The 25,072-nt window shown below is 42.1% G+C and overlaps 1 protein-coding gene across 2 annotated transcripts; it reads right to left on the bottom strand.

The window, feature by feature from the left end:
• LOC139554837 (macrophage-stimulating protein receptor-like) lies at positions 1-23,810 on the bottom strand. 2 transcript variants are annotated; one of them, XM_071368007.1, is made up of 21 exons: positions 23,392-23,810; positions 20,738-22,017; positions 18,308-18,484; positions 17,887-18,009; positions 17,425-17,595; positions 14,716-14,879; positions 14,455-14,590; positions 11,443-11,579; positions 11,092-11,271; positions 10,442-10,541; positions 10,102-10,320; positions 9,647-9,793; positions 8,191-8,347; positions 5,836-5,934; positions 5,551-5,751; positions 5,219-5,302; positions 4,892-5,073; positions 3,972-4,081; positions 3,306-3,471; positions 3,088-3,224; positions 1-2,207 (listed from the first exon to the last, which is right to left on the bottom strand). In XM_071368007.1, the coding sequence occupies exons 2-21, from the start codon at positions 21,938-21,940 to the stop codon at positions 1,973-1,975; spliced, it is 4,128 nt and encodes a 1,375-aa protein (XP_071224108.1). In that variant the 5' UTR covers positions 21,941-22,017; positions 23,392-23,810; the 3' UTR covers positions 1-1,972. The 2 variants fall into 2 exon arrangements, with proteins under 2 accessions (XP_071224108.1, XP_071224117.1); XM_071368016.1 differs by having other exon boundaries at positions 5,851-5,934.
• Positions 23,811-25,072: the final 1,262 nt, after the last annotated feature.

Raw genomic sequence — 25,072 nt, 5'->3', positions numbered from 1 at the left:
TCTCATGAACACCTGTATTCATGGCTACTGTACAGAAACCAGTCATCTGATTGGCTGTGTTAAATCTAATGTTTTACTTTCTTCATGTTGATACAAACGTAGACTTGTGTTTTCTGATTGATGTCACTAAAACAATCCACAAGATAAACACAGTTGGAGGTAATTACACATCTAGTGACTGAAATAAACAGTAGAACTAAGGCTATAGGGTGTCCTGAGATTTCAGTACAGTCAGTAGTCTGCCAGTGCCAATCATAACTATTTCCTTACGCAGACAAAGTAAACATCCCTCTTATCTCCTTTAAGCATTGTAGTGTGAAACATAGATTGTTGTAACAAAGGTCTGGCGTGTACCTTGGTCTGATGACTTGCAGAATACTGCAGCAAAAGTACTCGTGACAAAGGTTTTTACTGACCTCTAGTGATGGATTCAAAGACTAACAAGCAGTATGAAATGAGGGGCATTCTTCAGCTCAGAGTTAAATGGGCAATCCCCAGTTCAAACAAAAACAAAGCAGGCACCCCCTACTTGTTTTGGTAAACAACTGAGGGATGGGGCTGGAGAACTTTAACCACTCTCAAAGCTATGAATACAAGGACTGACCATCCATGATATCAAAAGTATAATTTAACCATGTTTTGAGGCTATACAGTGTTTGTTTAAAATTACATTGTTTACAAACAATGGAGTAAAACAAGCTTATATTTATGGTTCTGATGGGGTGTGACAGTTGAACTAAGCTCACGAGGCATTTCTAAGTTGTATTTTTTAAGAATCAATGGGTATATACAGTATCATTCATTTAGAAGTCCAAAAATGGATGCAGCATCCCAGACTTTCCCTTTAATAAAAGACAGGTTTATTTCTCAAACCGGACAAATGTATATGATGACTCCCTGAGTATCAATTAGTATTCCTATTATTATATTCTCTGGCAATTTAAAGCTTAGTATTCCTATTATTATATTCTCTGGCAATTTAAAGCTTACTCATTCACAAGGATGGCTAACTGAACTATCCTCTCAGAGGTGTGTCCTTGTGAATCTCAAGGGCTGAGTGGACAGGCAGCCCAATTCAGATTTTTCCCACGGCTAATTCGTTTTTTGACAATCACATAAGCTCTTTTCACATCAGATATTTTTCAGACCAATTAGTTAGTGAAAAAAATATTAGAATTGGGGTGCCTGTGTAAATGCAGAAAAGTTGACCAGTTTGGTCAGTGGACACATTTCATACCATAAATCAAATGATCATCAACACAAATGACCATCTCGAATACTGTGTTTACACATGCAGCACAATTCTGATCTTTAGCCCATTATAGTCAAAAGATCTGATCAGTCAAAAGACCAATAGTGACAAAAAGATCAGTGTGTAAATGCAGCCATAGCAAAAAAGTGAGAAAAATCTGACAAAAAAATGTGATATCCATCCTATTAAACATATTAATGTCAAGCTTAAATCATGGTCATTAATTAGCATAACATATCCACATTTCAGACATTTACATTCATTTGTTCATATTTACGGCTGTGCTTCAGACATGGCGAGGGTTCACTTGGTGTCCCATAAATACAATTTCTCCAACTAAAAACCTACCTTAAAAAAAAAAAAAAAAACATTAAAAGTACACAAAAATATGATATAGTCATAATTTGTGTACTCACAAGGTGGGGGAAACTCCATTGAAATTCAGTGTCAATGCTCACACAATTGCTCACACATTGCTCATACAAATTTAGTCAATAGTCAATGTTCTATTCGTTCCCAATCCAGTCTCTGTCTCAGTCTCAGTCACAGAACTGCAAGATTCTTTCTGCATACTGCGTGGATAGGAAAGGCCTTTCATCCGTGCCCTCTGACCTCTCTCTACTGTCCCTGTCCTGGTCCGGTCACTTCTGGTCTGGTCCAGTCAGTTCTGGTCTGGTCCAGTCAGTTCTGGTGTGGTCCAGTCAGTTCTGGTGAGTCCAGTCAGTTGGACATAACGCTGTCTGACTCTGATCCAGAAGAGGCTTCAGCCTCGTCAGCGGAGGTGGTCAGGGCGGGGTAGGGCCGTGGCTGGTCCAGGTTGACGTAGGTCACCTTAAGGCTGATGTAGTGCTCTCCCTCCAGGCAGGACCAGATCTCCAGCACCTCCTGGTCCAGCGTGTGGAAATCAGGCCTGAGCTCCGGCTCCGGGTCCCAGCACTCCAGCATGATTGAGTACCTGTAGAGAAACAACAGCAGCCATCAACAACCAAGACAGAGAAGCTGTAGAGCAATGGCAACCGCCGTCAACAACCATGAGTACCTAGAAAAACAACAACCGCCGTCAACAACCAAGAGTTCCAAGAAAAACAACAACCGCCGTCAACAACCAAGACAGAGAAGCTGTAGAGCAATGGCAACCGCCGTCAACAACCAAGAGTTCCTAGAAAAACAACAACCTGCGGTCAACAACCAAGAGTTCCAAGAAAAACAACAACCGCCGTCAACAACCAAGACAGAGAAGCTGTAGAGCAATTCCAACCGCCGTCAACAACCATGAGTACCTAGAAAAACAACAACCGCCGTCAACAACCAAGAGTTCCTAGAAAAACAACAACCTGCCGTCAACAACCAAGAGTTCCAAGAAAAACAACAACCGCGTCAACAACCATGAGTTCCTAGAAAAACAACAAACGCCATCAACAACCAAGAGTTCCTAGAAAAACAACAACTGCCATCAACAACCAAGAGTTCCTAGAAAAACAACAACTGCCATCAACAACCAAGAGTTCCTAGAAAAACAACAACTGCCATCAACAACCAAGAGTTCCTAGAAAAACAACAAACGCCATCAACAACCAAGAGTTCCTAGAAAAACAACAAACGCCATCAACAACCAAGAGTTCCTAGAAAAACAACAAACGCCATCAACAACCAAGAGTTCCTAGAAAAACAACAAACGCCATCAACAACCAAGAGTTCCTAGAAAAACAACAAACGCCATCAACAACCAAGAGTTCCTAGAAAAACAACAACTGCCATCAACAACCAAGTTCATCTGAGATACATTTTTCAAATTCTTAGCTTACGGGGTAGAAAATGAGCCCAGAACCACTTACAGGGCATCAGGGCAGAACTGTGGCTGGGGAAGCCTGCGCCCCTTCAACAGGAATTGAGTGATGTCATAGGGGTCCACTTCAGGATAGGGGCTAGCTCCTCTGGTCAACAGCTCCCACATCAGGACCCCAAATGACCACTGTGAAGACAAGGGGTAAAGAGCTAGAGTCAAGACAGATCAAGTATACAGAGTATGCTAACTAAGGCCATGTCCACTCACCACGTCTGACTTAGTGGTGAACTTCTGTGTCTGCAGGCTCTCTATGGCCATCCACTTGACTGGCAGCTTGGCCTTCTTGTGGTCCTGGATGCTGTAGTACTCCTTGTCAAACACATCTCTGGCCATGCCGAAGTCTGCCACCTTCACCGTGAACGTTTCATCAAGCCTAAAGAGACAATAGATAATAGATGATAATACAGATATTAAAGATGGGACTGCCAGGTCCTGGATTGAGAAATAGTCTTTATACATTAGATTCAACTTATAATGTCACATGCACTAGTACAGTGAAATGGCTTTCTTGCAAGCTCCAAACTCAACAATGCAGTAATCAATAACAATGTAACACTAAAAATAACATAAGGTAGAACAAAAACACACAATAAATACAAATAAGAAGAACACGAGAAAATAAGTAAGCATAATATATAGAGGGTCAGTCAGTTCTAGTACCATATTTACAATGTGCAGGGATACTGGCTCGATAGATGTAGATACTGTATTTATAGGGGTAAGGTGACTAGTATCAAGATATATGATAAACCAAGTAGCAGCAGCGTATATGATGATTGTATATGAGTGGGTGGGTTTAGAGTCAGTAGTGAGTGCTTGTGTGTGTGTTGGCGTGTCCAAAAGGTATGAGTGACAGGGCTGCCCTTGACTTACATGCAATTCCTAGCTGCCAGGTCTCTGTGTACAAACTTCTTCTGGGCCAGGTACTCCATCCCTTTGGCAACTTGCAGCCCAAAGCCAATCAGGTCTTTCACTGTTGGGTTCTGGAGGAGGAGAGAAAGAGTAGCACAGGAGTCGTTGGGGAGATATCATTAATACCTCTACAGGATCGGTGGGTCCCCCACGGGACGGTTGAGCTAATGTAGGCTACTGCGATTAGCATGAGGTTGTAAGTAACAAGAACATTTCCCAGAACATAGACATATCTGATATTGGCAGAAAGCTTTAATTCTTGTTAATCTAACTGCACTGTCCAATTTACAGTAGCTATTACAGTGAAAGAAAACCATGCTATTGTTTGAGGAGAGTGCACAGTTATGTACTTGAAAAGTGATTAATAAATTAATTAGGCACATGTGGGCAGTCTTGATACAAATGTTTTAACAGAAATGCAATGGTTCATTGGATCAGTCTAAACCTTTGCACATACACTGCTGCCATCTAGTGGCCAAAATCTAAATTGCACCTGGGCTGGATTAATATATTATGGCCATTCTCTTGCATTTCAAAGGTGATGGTACAAAATAATACAAAAAACGCATGTTTTTTTCTTTGTATTATCTTTTTCCAGATGTGATATATATTCTCCTAATTTAATTTCACATTTCCACAGACTTCAAAGTGTTTCCTTTCACATGGTTACTTCAGGTCCTGAGCTACAGGCAGTTAGACTTGGGATGTAATTTTAGGTGAAATTAAAAAAAATAAAAAAAAGGGGTGGATACTTAAGAGTTAATAAAACCAAAGCACTTGCAGTAATCTTCAGTACACTGGTGAAAAAGGTTAAGTATCAGTTAAATCTGGCGATTCTGTCCCTTTACTTTGACAAAGAAAGGCCCTATAGACTGACTTACCCTCCTTTCACAGCGTATAAAGTGGCGCAGGTCTCCATATTTCATATAGGGCAGCACCACCAGGGGGAGCCCCTCCTGAGGCAGAAGAATGCCCAGCAGGGACAGAACGTTGGTGTGGTGGAACTCCTTCATCAGGATGCCCTCTCTCAGGAACTGCTCCACCTCCTCCAGGGCCGTGATCCCTGAGAGTGAGAGCGAGCGAGAGAGTGCGAGAGAGAGCGCGAGAGAGAGCATTGTTCTACATGAAACTAGCAGGATATAAACTCAGCGAATGACTAGCATAGTTGTTTATGGCAAGAGGGCTCAAAATGTAAATAATCAACTTACTGTTCAATGCTTTAACAGCACAGTGGATTAACTGTTGGTTCTTGTTGTCTGTTAGGTAGCCATGGTACACAGTCCCAAAATTACCTGAATAACAACAAAATGACATCAGTGTTTTTTGGGGATATTGCTCTAGTCTAGTTACATACTTGTAAATGAAAAAAATATGAACATGTGATTGAGTGGAAATAGAAATGGATGGACTCTAATGAACTGAAGCTGACTAGCAGAAACATGTTTCTTCTCTCAGTATCTGAGGAGGTCCCGATTAGTTTGGCATGACAATAGGAGTCGGCAAGACAGCACCAACAATTCTGGGACCGGTCTATCCATACCTTTGCCAATGATCTGGTTGTGGTGAATGTTGACCGTGTCGGCTGGGATCAGGACGTCTCTGACCTCCTCCAGGAGCTCAGGTTTCAGGGTGTCCACTGTGATCAGAGGCACGGCCAAGGGGTCAAAGGTGGCAGTGTAGACCAGGCCATGGAAGGTTATCCCTCCTGAGCCTGTCGTCTGGCTCGGCTGGTAGGACAGGTCTGGAGTACAGAGGAAACATTGATGAATGAATATGAATAACAAGATTGATGAATCCTAATCAATGATCACATCAAGGGTCTCACCTCGTCTATAGTCACCTGTGGGGGATAGGTCAGGGTTGCTGCTTATTCTTCTGCGGACGGACATCCTTGCTAAACGAGTCTCTACATTGGCTGAAATTTCTAAATCAACACAATTAATGACATTGTCATATACAGTACCAGTCAAAAGTTTGGACACAGAACACACATGGGTAAAGAGGCATTTGAAAATTCGGCATTGGCGTTGATTGGTTAGAGATGATCCAATCGCTTATGAATTTGTTTTGTACAACACCCCTCATTTTGACATCCCCAGAAACAACTTCAACTATGGCAGGCTCAGAGTGAAGTATGTAGTGAACATTGAGCAGCGGAAGAATTCAGTTTGAGTCATGAGGCAAATAGTGTATAGATCCAGTAATATACAGTACCAGTCAAAAGTTTGGACACACCTACTCATTCCAGGGTTTTTCTTTATTTTTACTATTTTCTATAATGTAGAATAATAGTGAAGACATAAAAAATATGAAATAACACATATGGAATCATGTAGTAACCAAAAAAAGTGTTAAACAAATAAAATTATATTTTAGATTTTAGACTCTTCAAAGTAGCCACATTTTGCCTTGACGACAGCTTTGCACACTCTTGGCATTCTTTCAACCAGCTTCATGAGGTACTGTAGTCACCTGGAATGCATTTCAATTAACAGGTGTGCCTTATTAAAAGTACATTTGTGGAATTTCTTTCCTTCCTAATGCATTTGAGCCAGTCAGTTGTGTTGTGACAACGTAGGGGTGGTATACAGAAGATATCCCTATTTGGTAAAAGACCAAGTCCATCATTATGGCAAGAACAGCTCAAATAAGCAAAGAGAAACGACAGTCCATCAATACTTTAAGACATGAAGGTCAGTCAATCTGAGAAATTTCAGTGCAGTCGCAAAAACCAGCAAGCGCTATGATGAAACTGGCTCTCATGAGGACCGACACAGGAAAGAAATACCCATAGTTACCTCTGCTGCAGAGGATAAGTTCATTGGAGTTACCAGCCACAGAAATTGCAGCCCAAACAAATGCTTCACAGTGTTCCAGTAAGAGACAAATCTCCACATCAACTCTTCAGAGGAGACTGGGTGAATCATGGCTTCATGGTCGAATTGCTGCAAAGAAACCACTAATAAAGGAGAGACTTGCTTGGTCCAAGAAACAGGAGCAATGGACATTAAACCGGTGGAAATCTGTCCTTTGGTCTGAAGAGTCCACATTTGAGATTTTTGGTTCCAACTGCCGTGTCTTTGTGAGACACAGAGTAGGTGAATGGATGCTCTCCACATGTGTGGTTCCCACCGTGAAGCATGGAGGAGGAGGTGTGATGGTGCTTTGCTGGTGACAGTGTCTGTGATTTATTTAGTATTCAAGGCACAATTAACCAGCATGGCTGCCACAGCATTGTGCAGCAATATGCCAACCCATCTGGTTTGCGCTTAGTGGGACTATCATTTGTTTTTCAATAGGACAATGACCCAACACACCTCCAGGCTTAGTAAGGGCTATTTGACCAAGAAGGAGAGTGATGGAGTGCTGCATCAGATGACCTGGCCTCCACAATCACCTGACATCAACCCAATTGAGATGGTTTGGGATGAATTGGACTGCAGAGTGAAGGAAAAGCAGCCAACAAGTGCTCAGCATATGTAGGAACTCCTTCAAGACCTATGGAAAAGCATTCCAGGTGAAGCTGGTTGAGACAATTCCAAGAGTGTGCAAAGATGTCATCAAGGCAAAGGCTACTTTGAAGAATATAAAAATAAAATATATTTAGATTTGTTTAACACTTTTTTGGTTACTACATGATTCCATATGTGTTCTTTCATAGTTTTAATGTCTTCACTATTATTCTACAATGTAGAAAATAGTACAAATAAAGAAAAACCCTTGACCTAGTAGGTGTGTCCAAACTTTTGACTGGTACTGTACATACTTAGATCAAAGAAAACAACTTCAGATACCTAGTAGATGTGAGCAAATTGAAGATAACATACTACAAGAGTGCAAATGTATGATCTTAATATGAGCCATTTGCTACAGCAGGAAAAATATTCTGCAGCAACAGGAAATGTATATTGTTATGTGGATTATAATTAATGGAATATTTTTATAGGTTGATACACTTTTCTCAAATCTGAAATTTCAAAATGGAAATTACAAACTTCAGAAGCCTATTTAAACCTCAAATACACTACAAGTTTAAAATGTCCTACATTGCAGGAAAGTTATCCTGAAACAGGGTTATAAAATTAAGCTCCAATAACTGTACTGGTAGATGAAAGCGAATCCCACGGAAACCCACGGTAATCTCATGGTAGCAAATCCTACGAACAGTAACGGTTCTCACCTTTCTTTTTCCTCCTCACATGTTTCATGGCGATGAAAGCCAGGGCAGCGCCAACGCACAATGCAGCAAAGATCCCCATCACCACACCCACTGTGTTGACAGTGTTGCTGAAGAAGACCACAGTGCCCACCTCATAGGCATGCCCATTCACAGACACCTGGGACAGAAACCAGGATATCACTCAGACCTTTGGATCGTTTTTATATCACTTTACTTTAGTACCAGTTTACTCATGGATTGATGGCTTGCTATTAACTTGGGATAGGCGTGCCGCTAGCACCCCACCTCAACAACATCCGGTAAAATTGCAGAGTGTGAAATTCAAAATACAAAATTCGTAATATTAAACATTCATGAAAATACAAGTATCTTACATCGTTTAAAAGCTTAACTTCTTGATAATCCAGCCGGTTTGTCAGATTTCAAAAAGGCTTTACGGCAAAAGCACACCATGCGATTATCTGAGGACAGCGCCCCGCATACAAAAGCATTACATACATTTTCCAACCAAGCAGAGGCATCAAGAAAGTCAGAAATAGCGATAAAATAAATAACTTACCTTTGAAGATCTTCATCTGGTTGCAATCACAAGGGTCCCAGCTACATAACAAATGGTCCTTTTGTTCGAAAAAGTCCTTCTTTATATCCCAAAAATGTCAGTTTAGTTGGCGCGTTTGACTCAGTAATCCACTGGTTTCCCTCGTTCAAAATGCATACAAATGAATCCCGAAAGTTACCAATAAACTTCGTCCAAACAAGTCAAACAACATTTCTAAGATGGAGAATAGTATGTTCATTACCGGAGATAAATAACGAAGTGTGCGCCCTCACCGACGCGCACCACAACACTACAGCCAAAATGGGAGCTCTTAGAAAAACTACAAATTCTAGCTCATTTTTCAAAAAACAAGCCTGAAACTCTTTTTAATGACTGTTGACATCTACTAGAAACCCTAGGAACTGCAATCTGGGAGGTATTACATTCATATTCCCATAGACAGGCATTATAATGAGTGGTGAGCTCAAAAAAACGAATTCCCGGATGGATTCTCCTCAGGTTTTCGCCTGCTATATCAGTTCTGTTATACTCACAGACATTATTGTAACAGTTTTGGAAACTTTAGCGTGTTTTCTATCCAATACTACCAATTATATGCATATCCTTGCTTCTGGGCCTGAGTAACAAGCAGTTTACTTTGGGCACCTCATTTGGGCACCTCATTCAAAACTGCCCCCTATCCATAAGAAGGTTGGGGGTCAATTCCATTTCAATTCAGTCAAAGTAAACTGAAATTCTAATTCCAATTCATTTAAATGGAATTGACCCAAAACCTGTTTTCTTTCTGACAGCTGTTACTAATGGCCCAGTTTGGTTTACTATAGAAGAGGCATGATAATGGTTAACTAAGGGTTAAGTTCAATTAGGTTAACCATTACAGTAAGTAGAGTAGCTCACCCTGACAGGTGACCCTTCACTGGGGATGATGAGATTCTTGGGGATCCTGCAGGTCAGTTCGTTGTCCAGTACTTGGACACCACAGTCCACACCTCCAATGCTCATTGTAATCTCCATACAGGGACTCACCATGCTCAGCTTGTTGTGCTGCAGAACAAGGCAGAGCAAGACTCATTGTCTCATTGTGGTACTTATTGGAGCCTGGTTATTATTTACTACAGGGGCCGAAACGGGTTAGTTGTAAGCTGGTTGTAATGATGTCATTTCAACCAATCAGCTATGTCCGCTGGGACCTAAGAAATTAAGAAATCTACTACTTACACTACTGGTACAACAACAGTCATGGTCAGATTTACACAGCAATCAATTGTTCAATTGTAGAATAGAGTTACTGTACTTGATTGACTGACTACGTTGCTGGTTGATAATGCCTGTGTGTATGATTGTGAACGTACATGCAGGGAAACCTCAGTCTGTCCAGGGCTCAGGCTCAGTACGTTGCCTTCGTACTCAAAGGGGGTGATGCTGGCGTCTGGTTGGTATTCGAAGTGCTTCACCACAAGTTTGTTGGCCCCGTCCATGTTGATAGTGATGATGCCCTTGTCGGTCTCATTCCTGGGGAAAACCGGGGCGAAGCACTCCATACGTGTGGGGGTTGCAGTGCCGTTGCAGACCTGGGTTATATTCAAAGTGTCAATAACAGTATTCTGGGGATCATTTACTGACATTTCATAGATGTTACCCCCATCTTAGGTTTATGAGGCCCAGAGTTGTTAACCCTAGAAGATAACTTACACGCTGCAGAAGCTTCTGTGAGGGGTTGTGGGATTTGTAGCGGATCACAGTGTTGTACGCAGAGTCCAGATTACTGCCTTTGATGATGATTTTGGATCCACTTAATCACACGATTCAACAAATAAAAACAAACAAATACAGACTTTGTGTTTGAGGTCACTATTGCTGAGTGTACATTGAGGGGAAACCAGCACTATTTGCAGTTTATTCTTTATTATTTTTCAAATAGTTGTGGCAGTTGCTGAAATGAGACTCCACAAATGAACACACAACAGGTCTCAGCATGTCTATTTCTGTTGGCCAAATCTTCACTTAGATTTACCTAATTGTCTCAAGAGAGGTTGAAAATTTCCTGCATAGCATGTTTTCCCTCAGCTATTAGGACATGCTATTAGGACATGCTATTAACATGCTATTACTGGCTGCTCTGTCATTGTATCTAACACTATGCCTGCTATCAACTGTCTTTTCAACTGTTTTCTACAGTTCTATAAAGCAGCGCATTTGTCAGTCAGCTATGCCCTGAAGCACCCAGATGATGCCAGCTGGCCAGTGAGTAAAGTACGGCCTAATCTCTCGTGGACAGATTCGGGAAGTGACAACATTGTGAGAATTTTACTTCTGGGTAACCAAGATTAAGTATGGCCTACCTTCTGAAGCTGCAGACTGGCTGTATCACAGTGATCACAGGGTTCTTCTTGTAGTGAAACATCTTGGTAGTAGCCACTTGGGATTTGTCAATGAAAACCCTGACAGGCACCTTCTTCACCACTGCCAACCCTTTGGACAGGCAGACTATGGAGGACATGGTCCCAGTACCCTCAGTGACACTGGCAAAGACAGCGTAACAACATAATATTATGAACACTAATATACCGTAGATACAGACAGATACATACAAAGAAAGGGACACATTGTTTAGTTCCAATGAGAGACCTTGAGAGAGCAAATTACACAGCAGAAACCAACGAAAACAGAGAGAGGTGGATGCCCATAATTACCTCTTGATGGGGCAGTCCTGGTCTCCTATAGACACAGTCTTTATCATCCCAGCATTCAAGTGATGCCCTGTCACTGTGACCATGGTTCCCCCTATTTGAGGCCCGTAGTCAGGAGTGATTGCTGTGATACTTGGCTCCTGGATAGAAAAGTAGACATTAGGATGAATTAAATATATATACAGTGCATTCGGAAAGTATTCAGACCCCTTGACTTTTTCCACATTTTGTTACGTTACAGCCTTATTCTAAAATTTATAAAATTGTTTTTTTCCTCATCAATCTACACACAATACCCCAAATGAACAGGTTTTATCATTTTTTGCAACTTTACAAAAGTACAAAACTGAAATATCACATTTACATTAGTATTCAGACCCTTCACTCAGTACTTTCTTGAAGCACCTTTGGAAGCGATTACAGCCTCGAGTCTTCTTGGGTATGACGTTACAAGCTTGGTACACCTTTCTTTGTGGAGTTTCTCCCATTCTTCTCTGTAGATCCTCTCGTCGCTGCACAGCTATTTTCAGGTCCCTACAGAGATGTTCGATCGGGTTCAAGTCCGTTCTCTGGCTGGGCCACTCAAGGACATTCAGAGACATGTCCCGAAGCCACTCGTGCGTTGTCTTGGCTGTGCGCTTAGGGTCGTTGTCCTGTTGGAAGGTGAACCTTCACCCCAACCTGAGGTCCTGAGCACTTTGAAGCAGGTTTTCATCAAGGATCTCTCTGTACTTTCCCTTGACACTGAATAGTATCCAAGTCCCTGCCGCTGAAAAACATCCCCACAGCATGATGCTACCACCACCATGCCTTCACCGTAGGGATGGTGCCAGGTTTCCTCCAGACGTGACGCTTGGCATTCAGGCCAAAGGGTTCAATCTTGGTTTCATCAGACCAGAGAATCTTGTTTCTCATGGTCTGCGAGTCTTTAGGTGCCTTTTGGCAAACTCCAAGCGGGCTGTCAGGTACCTTTTACTGAGGAGTGGCTTCCGTCTGGCCACTCTACCATAAAGGCCTGATTGGTGGAGTGCTGCAGAGATGGTTGTCCTTCTGGAAGTTTCTCCAATCTCCACAGAGGAGTTTCTCCAATCTCGAAACTTCTTCCATTTAAGAATGATGGAGGCCACTGTGTTCTTGGGGAGCTTCAATGCTAACAGAAATATTTTGGTACCCTTCCCCAGATCTGTGCCTCGACACAAACCTGTCTCTGAGCTCTATGGACAATTCCTTCAACCTCATGGTTTTTGCTTTGACATGCACTGTCAACTGTGGGACCTTATATGGACAGGTGTGTGCCTTTCCAAATCATGTCCAATCAATTGAGTTTACCACAGGTGGACTCCTATCAATTTTGAGTCTCATAGCAAAGGATTTGAATACTTATGTAAATAAGGTATTTCTGTTTTTCATTTTTAATATATATGCAAAACATTCTAAAAACCTGTTTTCACTTTGTCATTATGGGATATTGTGTGTAGATTGATGACAATTATTTTTTATTTAATCCATTTTAGAATAAGGCTATAACATAACAAAACGTGGAAAAAGTCAAGGGATCTGACTACTTTCCGAATGCACGGTATAAATCTGTGTGGAAGCGCCTGCCTTCAATATACTTTGTATCCCTCATTTACTCAGCTGTTTCCTTTAATTTAGCAGTTACATACATACAGTACCGATCAAAAGTTTGCACACACCTACTCATTCCAGGGGTTTTCTTTATTTTTACTATTTTCTACATTGTATCTCTAGGACCCTCAGGATGACAAATCAGAGCAAGATTACTGAATGTAAGTACATTATTTACCTTCAGAGGTGAATATATCAAACCAGTTGCCGTGAAAAAAGTATTTTGTTGTTGTGCACTCTCCTCAAACAATAGCATGGATTTTTTCACTGTAATAGCTACTGTAAATTGGACAGTGCAGTTAGAGTAACAAGAATTTAAGCGTTCTGCCCATATAAGACATGTCTATGTCCTGGGAAATGTTCTTGTTACTTACAACGTCATGCTAATCACATTAGCGCACGTTAGCTCAACTGTCCCGGAGGAGGGACACTGATCCTGTAGAATTGAATGTTCTTTTATCTGTTTTTTTTATCTGGTTTTATTGCTAGCTTAAGTTACCTGGGGTGGCAGAGAGTTACATGTACTCTTTAAAAAATATATATATTTAACCTATATTTAACTCATGGCTTTATTTAATAATGTGTGTTTCCCAGCCTCTGTTCTGGAACTGGGGACTGTGAAGGGACCTCTGGCTGCATGTCTTGTGTGGTACTGATGAGTGTCCTAACTGTGTGCCAACTGAATGAACAGAGAGTTCAGTACCTTTAACACATCAACACCTCACACAAAGACCAGTAGTGATGCCTTCAATCTCTCCTCGACATGCATACCACTGACATTCACCCTCCATGTACATCTAAGTGAAATATGTGCTGTTTTGTTCTGGACCAACTGCAATTTTCCTATGTCCTTCTTTGACGCACATGACCACACAACTGGGCAGTAGTCCATGTGTGACAAAACGAGGGCCTGTAGGACCTGCCTGGTTGATTTAGTTGTCAAGATAGCAGAGCATTGCCTTATCATGGACAGACCTCTTACCATTTTAGCAACCATTGAGTCTATATGTTTTGACCATGACATCTTGCTATCTAGGGTTACACCCAGCAGTTTAATCTACTCAACTTGCTCAACTTGCTCAATCACCACATTATTCAATAATAGATCTAGATTAGATTTAGGGTTGAGTGAGTGATTTGTCTCAAAAACGATGATTTTAGTTTTTGAGATATTTAGCACCAGCCTATTGCTAGATACTTATTCTAAAACTGACTGAAGTTCTATGTTAAGGGTGTCAGTTATTTCTGGATTTACATCCTCTGCCTTATCATGGATTGAGAGTTATATATCTAATAGAACACAGAGGGTTTTATTTAATGGAAGCCTCTCTAATGCAAATTCCGTTTTTACTGTGTCAACAATCAAATAAATGTAATCCTCCTCACCACAAAAGTGAACCCTATCATTTGGGCCTGGCCTTCAACTGAGTAGCGTCCCTCCACCTTCCCCTCATGCACTGCCACAGTGATGTTGAGATCCTGGGATGGACCCGGAACCTTAGGGTGAATGCTACACACCAGCCTAGGAAGGGTCAGCGAGAAAGATCAGTGATGCCTATAGCCTCAGCATAAAATTGTTTCACAGAGCTGATTTGGGTTGAGTTTATATGTCTCTATGCATTCTGTCTGTCTGTGTGTGTTACTCACTGTGTACTATTGCTCTTCTCTGACAGCACAGTGCAGGGAGTCGCTCCCACTCGCACCAGGTGGGTCTCCTCGCTGATGATGGCTGGTCGTAGAGGAGACTGGAACTCCCAGCCACACAGCCGTAGCTCTGTCTCACCATCAGGGGGAGCCGTCTTTGGGAAAAACTGGATCCCCAATGCAATACCATCAGAAAGACTCCTCAAATGCTTAACTAATTTCCTTAAATGCTTAACTACAGTGCCTTCAGAAAGTATTCATACCCCTTGACTTATTACACATTTTGTTGTTACAGCCTGAATTCAACATTGATGAAATGTACAATTGTTTTCTCACCCATCATCTACAAACAATACCCCATAATGGCAAAGTGAAAACATGTTTTTAGAAATGTTTGCATTTATTAAACATGGAATACAGAAATATCTATTTTAAGTAAGTATTCACACCCCTTAGTCAATACATGTTAGAATCACCTTCAGCAGTGATTACACCTGTGAGTCTTTCTGGGTAAGTCTCTCAAGTCGTCATTTTGAAGTGACTCAAATCCTATTGATTTGCATATCTGATTTGAATCTGTTCTTTTTCCTGCACCCTGAACAGACAAAAAGCACATGGAATAAGATATTTCAAGCCACATTTCAAACCACCTTCGTAGGTGTTTTACATATATTAAGATACAAATCTGATTCCTGGCTATGTGACTTGTGTCTGAACATTCAAATCTGATTTATTTGCCCTCAAGTGGGATTTAGACTGTTATTCAGCAGATCTCCTTGCTTGCTAGCTACTCTGTTGCTAGTTTGACAACAACATGTGGTAGCTAACTAGCTTGTTAATTGTTTCCAAACAAATGAGTGAATGTGCTAGAAAGCTAAACAACTACCTAGCTAGCTAGTTGGCTGCTGTGGCAAGCCAGAAAGGACTTGTTTTGAAAGTTGGATCATGTTATCCTTTAAGGCGTTAAAAGTGTTCTTTCTGAAGGCAGATTTTGAACATTCAAAGCAACTGAGAAACAACCATTGCAGACAATGTTGTCACCTTAGCATGCTACATAACTTCTGAGGGATAGGAAGCACAAGCACCACCACCAATCAGCCTACACAACTGCATACACACACGTCATTACTATGGCAACTAACGTAGCCTTGTCTGCAAATGACTGCTGTCTGAACACACACAAATCTGATTTGGTCACTTTTAACTTGCTGTTTGAACAGTCAATAGTCCAAAACAGGTTTGAAAAAAAAACTGATTTGAGCATTAAGGCCTGCAGTGTGAACAAGGCTTAAGAGCTTTGCAAACCTGGATTGTACAATATTGCATATTATTATTTTTTTAGTTCTTCAAGCTCTGTCAAGTTGGTTGTTGATCATTGCTAGACAGCCATTTTCAAGCCGATTTAAGTCAAAACTATAACTAGGTGACTCAGGAACATTCAATGTCGTCTTGGTAAGCAACTCCAGTGTACACAGTATTTGGCTATTTATCTCCCAGTGTCTGTTGGAAAGCAGACTGAAGCAGGTTTCCCGTAGGATTTTGCCTGTGCTTAGCTCTATTCTGTTTCTTTTTATCCTAAAAACTCCCTAGTCTTTGTAGATGACAAGCATACCCATAACATAATGCAGCCACCACCATGCTTGAAAATATGAAGGGTGGTACCCGGTGATGTGTTGTGTTGGATTTGCCCCAAAAATAACACTTTTTATTCAGGAAATAAAGTGAATTTCTATGCTACATTCTTTGCAGTTTTACTTTTATGCCTTATTGCAAACAGGATGCAGGTTTTGGAGAAAAAAAAAATATTCTCTACAGGCTTCCTTCTTTTCACTCTGTCATTTAGGTTAGTATTGTGGAATAACTACAATGTTGTTGATATATCCTCATTTTTCTCCTATCACAGCCATTTAACTCTGTAACTGTTTAAAAGTCACCATTGGCCTCATGGTGAAATCCCTGTGTGGTTTCCTTCCTCTCCGGCAACTGAGTTAGGAAGGACTACTGTCTCTTTGTAGTGACTGTGTGTATTGATATACAATGCAAAGTGTAATGAATAACTTCACTATGGTCAAAGGGATATTCAATCTCTACTTCTTCTTTTTTTACCCATAAACAGGTGCCCTTTTTGCGAGGCATAGGAAAACCTCCCTGGTTTCTGATTCTGTGTTTGAAAATCACTGATTCACTGATTGACTGAGGGACCTTACAGATACTGTAATTATATGTGTGTTTTATGTGTGCGGTACAGAGATGCAGTAGTCATTCAAAAATCCTGATTATTGCACACAAAGTGAGTCCATGCAACTTATTGTGACTTGTTAAGCAAACTCCTGAACTTATTTAGGCTTGCCATAACAAAGGGGTTGAATACTTATTGATTTCAGCTGTTCGTTCCACTAATTTGTAAACAGTTATAAAAACATAATTCCACTTTGACATTATGGGGTATTGTGTGTAGGCCAATTACACTAGATCTCAATGTAAGCCATTTTAAATTCAGGCTGTAACACAACAAAATGTGGAAAAAGTCAAGATGTGTGAATACTTTCTGAAGGCACTATACTCGGTTTCAATATCCTATTGATAATGTCTTGGTTTCTTCGACCTACGTGTTTGGTGGTCGTGGTTCGGACATTTATGATCAGATGAAAAGACAAGACCCTCCCTCTACTGGGTCATCTGACCCCCTACTTCAGCCCCCAGCACTCTTACCTTTGTGATGACGGGAGGACAGGACTCACTCTTCCACTGTATGAGGCACTCCTCCTGCCTGGAGCACACCCCCGAACACCAGCCACACCCTATGAACCTGGGCGCCATCAGACATGTGGAGCAGGTCAGGAAGTGTTTACATCCTGGTCCTTTAGGAGACACACTGAACATCTGGCACAGAGAGAGAGAAAAGAGAGAGAGAGCGCAAGAGAGAAATGAGAGAAGAGAGAAAGACAAAGACAAAGACAAAGACAGAGAGAGAGAGAGAGAGAGAGAGAGAGAGAGAGAGAGAGAGAGAGAGAGAGAGAGAGAGAGAGAGAGAGAGAGAGAGAGAGAGAGAGAGAACGAGAGAGAGAGAGAGAACGAGAGAGAGAGAAAAGAAAGAGTCACACTGCCAAAATAAGTCACAAGTAAAAAACAAGGGAATACCAGTAAGTATTTATGATTGAATTGAAAAGGCACCTTATTTCCAACCACAAAGAGCAAGGACTCGTTAGATTGCACAGCAGCTTTCCTGGACACCTCATTGTCCTCTCCCAGAGAATAGTTGGCAAAGATGATGGGATTTGACCTCTTCAGGATGAGCTACAACAGTCAAAGTCACTACAGTTATATCATTAAGTCATGGCAGACCTATGAAAGGAATGGACTTGTGATATGTTCTACTTAGGTTTGTTACAATGCTGAGAGAGTTAATGATTGTCATTGGAGAACACTGATTATATCATGTTTACACTTGAGAAAAGACAGTCATGCATATGGTAAAACTTTGAAATATAACTCCATCTACCCCCACTTTCACTGTCTGCATTCATGAAGTAGACTGTAATGTCATATTCTCCCACCAGATGTCTCAGTGAGTATACTGTACTGTACCACACACCTGCAACAGCCTGCCGTCCTTGGTGCCAATGTGTGCCACAGTGTTGTTCCCGATGATGGTGACCAGTACTGAGGTGAGCAGGATGTTGTTCATGTACCTGTTGAAGAGGTCCAACCTGTAGTATGGCTTAGACACCAGGGTGGACTTGGCCATGCATGTAGCGTTGTTGTCAGAGCTCTGCAGACACACATAGAGATTACTCATACTGATTGACTATTCAAACATGACTGGTCATTTCACACCTTTTCCATTTTCCTTTTTAGATGAGGTTTATTACGTTGGTGGATCCTATGGTTTATTTTACTTTACATACAGTGAGGCTCCAAATGTATTGGGACAGTGACACATTTGTTGTTGTTTTGTCTCTGTCCTCCAGAACTTTGGATTTGAAATGATACAATGACTATGAGGTTAAAGTGTAGACTGTCAGCTTAAATTGAGGTAATTGTCATCCAGAAATTGCAGCACTTTTGTACATAGTCTCCCCCCATTTTAGTGGATCAAATGTACTGGGACAAATCCACTTATATGCGTATTAAAGTAGTACAAAGTTAAGCATGAGGTCCCATATTCATAGCACGCAATGATTACATCAGGCTTGTGACTCTACAAAATGGTTGGATGCATTTGCTGTTTGTTTTGGTTGTGTTTCTGATTATTTTGTGCCCCACCACCACACACACCCCACCACCACACACGCACACCACACCACCACACACACACACACCCCACCACCACACACACACACCCCACCACCACCACCACACACACACACCCCAACACCACACACCCGCACCCAACCACCACCACACACCCCACCACCACACACACACACCCAACCACCACCACACACCCCACCACCACACACACACACACACCACCACACACACACACCCCACCACCACCCAGCAGAACATAAATAAAGCTACTCCAACACAGCACAATTATCTAACCTGCCCTCACATGCCTCTTTACCGTTCCTTTAAGTGTCTTCAACACACATCTTTATCTGATCTTCCATGTTCCTACAACTCAACTATAATCAGTTGAGATGTTAAACACTGACAATATGGCTGGCAGTACACTTCTCTAACAGTGTATTTTAGTATTGAGTTGTAAACAACAATGACAGTAATAACTCATGACTGGAATTAAGTTGAGTAACCCTTCTTATAAACAGTAACCCGTCTTATAAAAAGTATCCCGTCTTATAAACAGTATCCCGTCTTATAAACAGTAACCCTTCTTATAAACAGTAACCCGTCTTATAAACAGTAACCCACGCTGCTCTCTCTCTCTCTCTCTCTCTCTCTCATATTGAACACGTAGGAGCCAGACACAGGGATACACTCCCTCCCCTTCACATTCTGTCACTTTTACCAACTCCATTTATAACCTCAGAGTTGGCACACCGTCCCTGCAGGTGTCCGTATGGTTCTATGAGCTCAAAAAAGGTGGAATGTTTGAAAGTCACAGTGATAAGGCCACACCTTGATAGCAGATATCACACAGCCAAACACCATTGTTTAAAATGAATGCAGTTTGTTGAGATCTATTCTTCCAACTATACATACACTAGATTTCCTATCCTCATTCATCTGCTTCAGTTAGAATTCATGTCATAACCTGGTCACAGTCATAATATTCTTTTTAAAACAGCTTCATTCAATCATTTTGAACATTTGTAATGATCAAATACAAGATGTGCGTTGTACAATATGTAAAGTCTACCTTAAACTTACATAGTTAAGATTTCAGGAACAACGGTACTGTAGCAGGGCTTTCATGTATAGTACTCAGGCTGTATCAACAGTTCCCACCCTTTCACATGGTATGGTAATAGTCATGATTGTAACTCAACAGAGCAGAACAACAGTGTGGCAATACACTGGTGGGATCTGACTCATTCACCCCTCCCTCCCTCCCTGTTCTCGGAACACCTGACTTCCTCCGTTCACAGCACTGGTACTTGTAATGGACAATGCAATAGAAATAACCAACCTTTATGTTACTCTAATGACATAATTATGATTCAGGACTATTGAATATCAATAAAACAAGTATATCTTCCTGTCTACCATCAGGCTTCACCGACTACCCAACAGAAGCCCTGGCAGAGCAGAGTGGAGCAGAACAGAGCGGAGCAGAGCTGAGTAGAGCAGAGTGGAGCAGAACAGAGCGGAGGAGAGCAGAACAGAACAGAGCGGAGCGGGGCAGAGCCTAGTGGAGCAGAGTGGAGCAGAACAGAGCGGAGGAGAGCAGAACAGAACAGAGCGGAGCGGGGCAGAGCTGAGTGGAGCAGAGCTGAGTAGAGCAGAGCTGAGTAGAGCAGAGTGGAGCAGAACAGAGTGGAGGAGAGCAGAACAGAACAGAGCGGAGCGGGGCAGAGCCTAGTGGAGCAGAGCGGAGTTGAGTAGGCCTGTCACCGACCTCATGAGGGCAGCTCTCGCAGAGCTGGAAGTGGCAGAGCCCCCTGGAGAGCTGCTCTGTGCTGGACCTGCAACAGTCCTCCGCTCCCCGGTCGATGGCCCTGTTCACGTAGGGCATGGGGAAGGCACACATGGCTGAGTTACTGTAGGGCCTCCCAGAGCCATCTGTCACTGCAAACACTCCATAGAGGATGTCATCCTTCTCCCCCACCCCCAGCTCCTCTGCCAGCTCCTTCCCTGCCCGGCTGAAGTGGGCCGCCTGCAGCCCGTTATATACCACGTCCTGGAAAATATTGTCCCCCCCCCCCCTCTTCCGCCTGCGTTTGGGCTCGAAGCGACACTCCAGCACCACCTCACGGTACAGCCACGCTTCCGTGTCCTTCACCGGGAGACGGCCCAACCGCGTCTGATATGAGTCCAGGAAGTTCTCCCTCTGGACAGACAGGAAGTAGACATAGTCCTGTGTGGAGAAGCTGTAGATGTAGTCGATCTGGTAGGAGTTCTGTAGTTTAGGGAGCACAGTCAGACCCTGCATGACCATCTCAAAGCCATCCAGGGTCGACAGTGGCCGGCGCACCGATAAGGACGGTCTGCCGTACCTCTGTGCCACACTCTCATTGAGTGTAGCCGCTACAAAGAAGTAGGCTGTGTAGCCTTGCTCCACGATGATGACCTCAGTGCCCAGCGGGCTGGCCAGGCAGTCAGGGCAAAGGGACGGAGAGTTAGCATCCTTCCTGAAGAGACATTCAGATTTAGGTGGGGTATCATTAGAGCTAAGTTCATGTAAGTGACAGACCCCATGCTGAGAGCTCCCACAGGAGTACAGAGAGTTAAGATAAGGTGATGGGTCCAAGAGCAAGACCTCATTGTCCGTGTCTACTGAGTCCTCAAGATCGGCCTCGATGTCACACAGGCCACAGGTCTGACACTCCGGGCTGCCCACTGGGCCTGTCCTCAGCTCCCATAACTTACTGAGCTCTCCACTCACTGCCTCAATCACATTCTGAGAAGCCACATAAACCTCAGGCATGTACAGGTTGACCACTATGTTCTGGATGGGTTTGGCTGTCTGGAAGTGGGCTATTGAGTAGTTAAAGGTGAAATCCACCTCCTTGCGAGGGGTCCTGGGACAGGTGTCCAGTCCTGAGGCTTTGAGGGTCTGTATCCATATGCATGTCACCAGGAAGGTGATCCAGGGGACCATCTCCACTGCTACTGCCTGTTACCTACAACCACGAGAACATCTCCTCTCCTCCTGAACATTCTGGTGATCAGCAGGAGCTATGTGAAGAGAGAGAGAGAGAGAGAGAGAGAAAGAGAGAGAGAGAGAGAGAGAGAGAGAGAGAGAGAGAGAGAGAACTGAGGAATTTATAATAACTCTCTAACCCATTTACAACAGAGAACTAGTGGTTTGATGTACTAATCTTGTAAAAAGGGGGGATGGGAAAGAATATCTCCTAAGTGCCATGTTTACTCTGCTAGTCTGATTTGTATGACCAGAGTGAGTCAGTTTTGTTTACTCTGCTCATGTTTTTAAAGAGAGAAGATAGTATGGGTATTATTGGGGGATGGGACGGTTTGCTGATACAATCTGTGGTTGAGGGAGTGGCATTTTGTGCTAAAACTATAAACATGATTTCATATTGATCCAAAAGGATTGGTATGCATAACGTAAGTGTTTGAGTAGCAGTCCAGACTGAGTCATTAGAGTTCCACTGTATGGGAAACACCAAAGTGGGTCAAGAATCTACATTGGACAAGACAAAACATGCTCCCTGTTGACGTAACTGTGGAAATGTACTGTTTGCATTTCAGAGTCTCTCTTTCATCAAATGAACAAAAAACAATAGAAATCACGTGGTGTAACCCTATTTCATCTGTTTATTACAGTGTCTGACAAATGTATGATAATAAAGTGTTTGTAGAACCATGAGAGAGAGAGAGAGATGAGTTAGATGTCAGAATGAAAGATTAGATGAAAGTTGTGACGTTTCAGTAACTTCCTGTAATATAGCACCTCCACCAAAATGCTGTCTGAATATAAAATAGGCCTACACTGCAGAATAAAACACAATTCAGCCTCTAATCACAACATTTATGTGTGGTCTATAACCGTTAATTATAACCTACAGGCCCACGACTGGCGCAGAGGTCTAAAGCACTGCATCTCAGTGCTAGTAGGTGTCACTACAAACCCTGGTTCAATCCCTGGCTTCTGTGTCAAAATCGGTCGTGATCATAGACCGGTGCACAATTGGCCTGGTTAGGGGAGTTTTTGGCCGGGGTAGGCCGTCATTATGAAACATGAATTTGTTCTTAACTGACTTGCCTAGTGAAATAAAGGTTAAAACATATATATACTACAAGTTATGTCATAGATCTGTGATTATTGACAGAATTGTGTTTATGATAGTTTGTAGGCTATCCATTTCTGTGTGGAATAAGAGAAGCGGATACGTCATACTTTTTTAGATAACTGGAAGATGAAGAAAGAACACAAGACAATTGGATGAAAAATCCTCGGGATGTTTTGGTATTAGAAAAAGAGCGGAATACTAGAATACAACCAAAATGGACACTTATTGAAAATAAAGAATTTATGAATGCACTGAATTAGTGTAAAGTAATATGCCAGCCAGATTGCCAGGTACATACCTGAGTGCGTATAATGCAGTGTCTCCGGTTAACTAAAGTCTTGATTCCCAGACACAACACTGGCTGTCTTTGATGTTGTCTGTGGCACTAGGCTACATGCGGTCCAGTTCTGTGCGCGTGTTGATGTATAGAGCCATTTCAGAAACTCCATGTGAACTTTCTGTATGGTCCTGGGACACGACGCACACCTGGAGCACGATTCCGCATACACTCCTCATGCCCCGCCTATGGCAAGGAAGTACGCACTGGTTTTGATTGCACAATCTATATATTTTTTGTTGTTGTTGTCCTATGCAATATCAAATATAGCTTTTTTTCTCTCTTGAGATTCTCATCTGAAGTCACTTGAAGGAAAGCAATTTTCACACTCACGCATGAAAGCAAGCGATCACACACTCACTCGGGATTGTAAGGGGTACAAGAGTCGAGACCCAAGCATTCTTTGCGAATGGAATGCCGCTGTGGGATACGCCTCCCTGCAAACAGTTGCCAAATATGCATTGCTATCAGATACATCTCAGACACATCCCATACCAGGAAAGAATGCGCAATCTCAAGGGAAACATATATTATCCTTTACACATGAAACACAAATATTATACTGACTACAAATCAACAAGAATTTAAAAGAGCAGCAAGATCAATTTACTTCATGGTAAGTGAGGACCTTTAGCCTCTGAATAGATGTAGGTTATTAAAACTATGTTATTTTGGGGGACCAGGCCAGGGAGAGCAGCCTGGTCTCATAGACTAGACGTAACATAGTAAAAGTAATTCTGGGACACTCACATTTGTATTATATGTGACCGACTGCCTTGATTCAGTCTTATGTAGCAAAATGTGAAATGGTGTCTTTACATTGGATAAAAGCAGACACAGAACTACAAAATGGTATATCATACACTGCATTTGAAGAACAATGGGAAAGTAATTCTGCTTTGAAAGTTGATAAACTTGTAACCTCACTTTTGAAACCTCGCCTTTGAATGTTTTGGTACCTACTGGAGAGCTTTACTTTGTCTACACCCATTCAGCATCGTTCACACCCTCTTAAGCTTTATCCCCACCCATCTCTTTAAGGGTTGACCCGAGCGTTCTGTCCTAACAACAGCAGTCAAGCGCCCAAGCTAACTGGCTAACATTTGCTAGCTTACTAGCTACTTCTAGATACAAACGAGAGAACAGCTCACTGACCATTTAACTCTCCCTAGCAGAGCTGGTTAGGCTGTTTTTATGTTATCCAGTGCTTTCGTGACTGCAACTGTGCTGCTGGCAGCAATTGTCTATCAACAGCTGTCTATCAACAGTTGTCGCACTGACATTCTATTGAAATGTTTACTTGCATAGTGGAGACTTTTGTTAAGACATGTAGCTAGCTAGCTAAGCAATGAACCATAATCCCAACTCATGATGTGACTACCCTGCATGAATCTGCAGGTAACTAACCAACCAAGTTGTTAGCTAACATTAGGCTATAACTAGCAAAGCAAATGGCTCTGAGATACGAATAATAAGATCATACAAGTAATATTAGTTAGCGAGCCAGCCAGTTAACATTAGCTAGCTAGCTAACAGTACACTTTAACTTTAAATTAAAACGACTTTGTCAAAATTAGAAATGAGTAATATCAGAACATTTTTGCTACCTAGACTATCTTATTCGTATACATCATGGATGGAC

This window comes from Salvelinus alpinus, chromosome 2 (assembly GCF_045679555.1).
Source record: "Salvelinus alpinus chromosome 2, SLU_Salpinus.1, whole genome shotgun sequence".
Lineage (NCBI taxonomy): Eukaryota > Metazoa > Chordata > Actinopteri > Salmoniformes > Salmonidae > Salvelinus > Salvelinus alpinus.
This window is presented reverse-complemented; position numbering and strand designations above follow the sequence as displayed.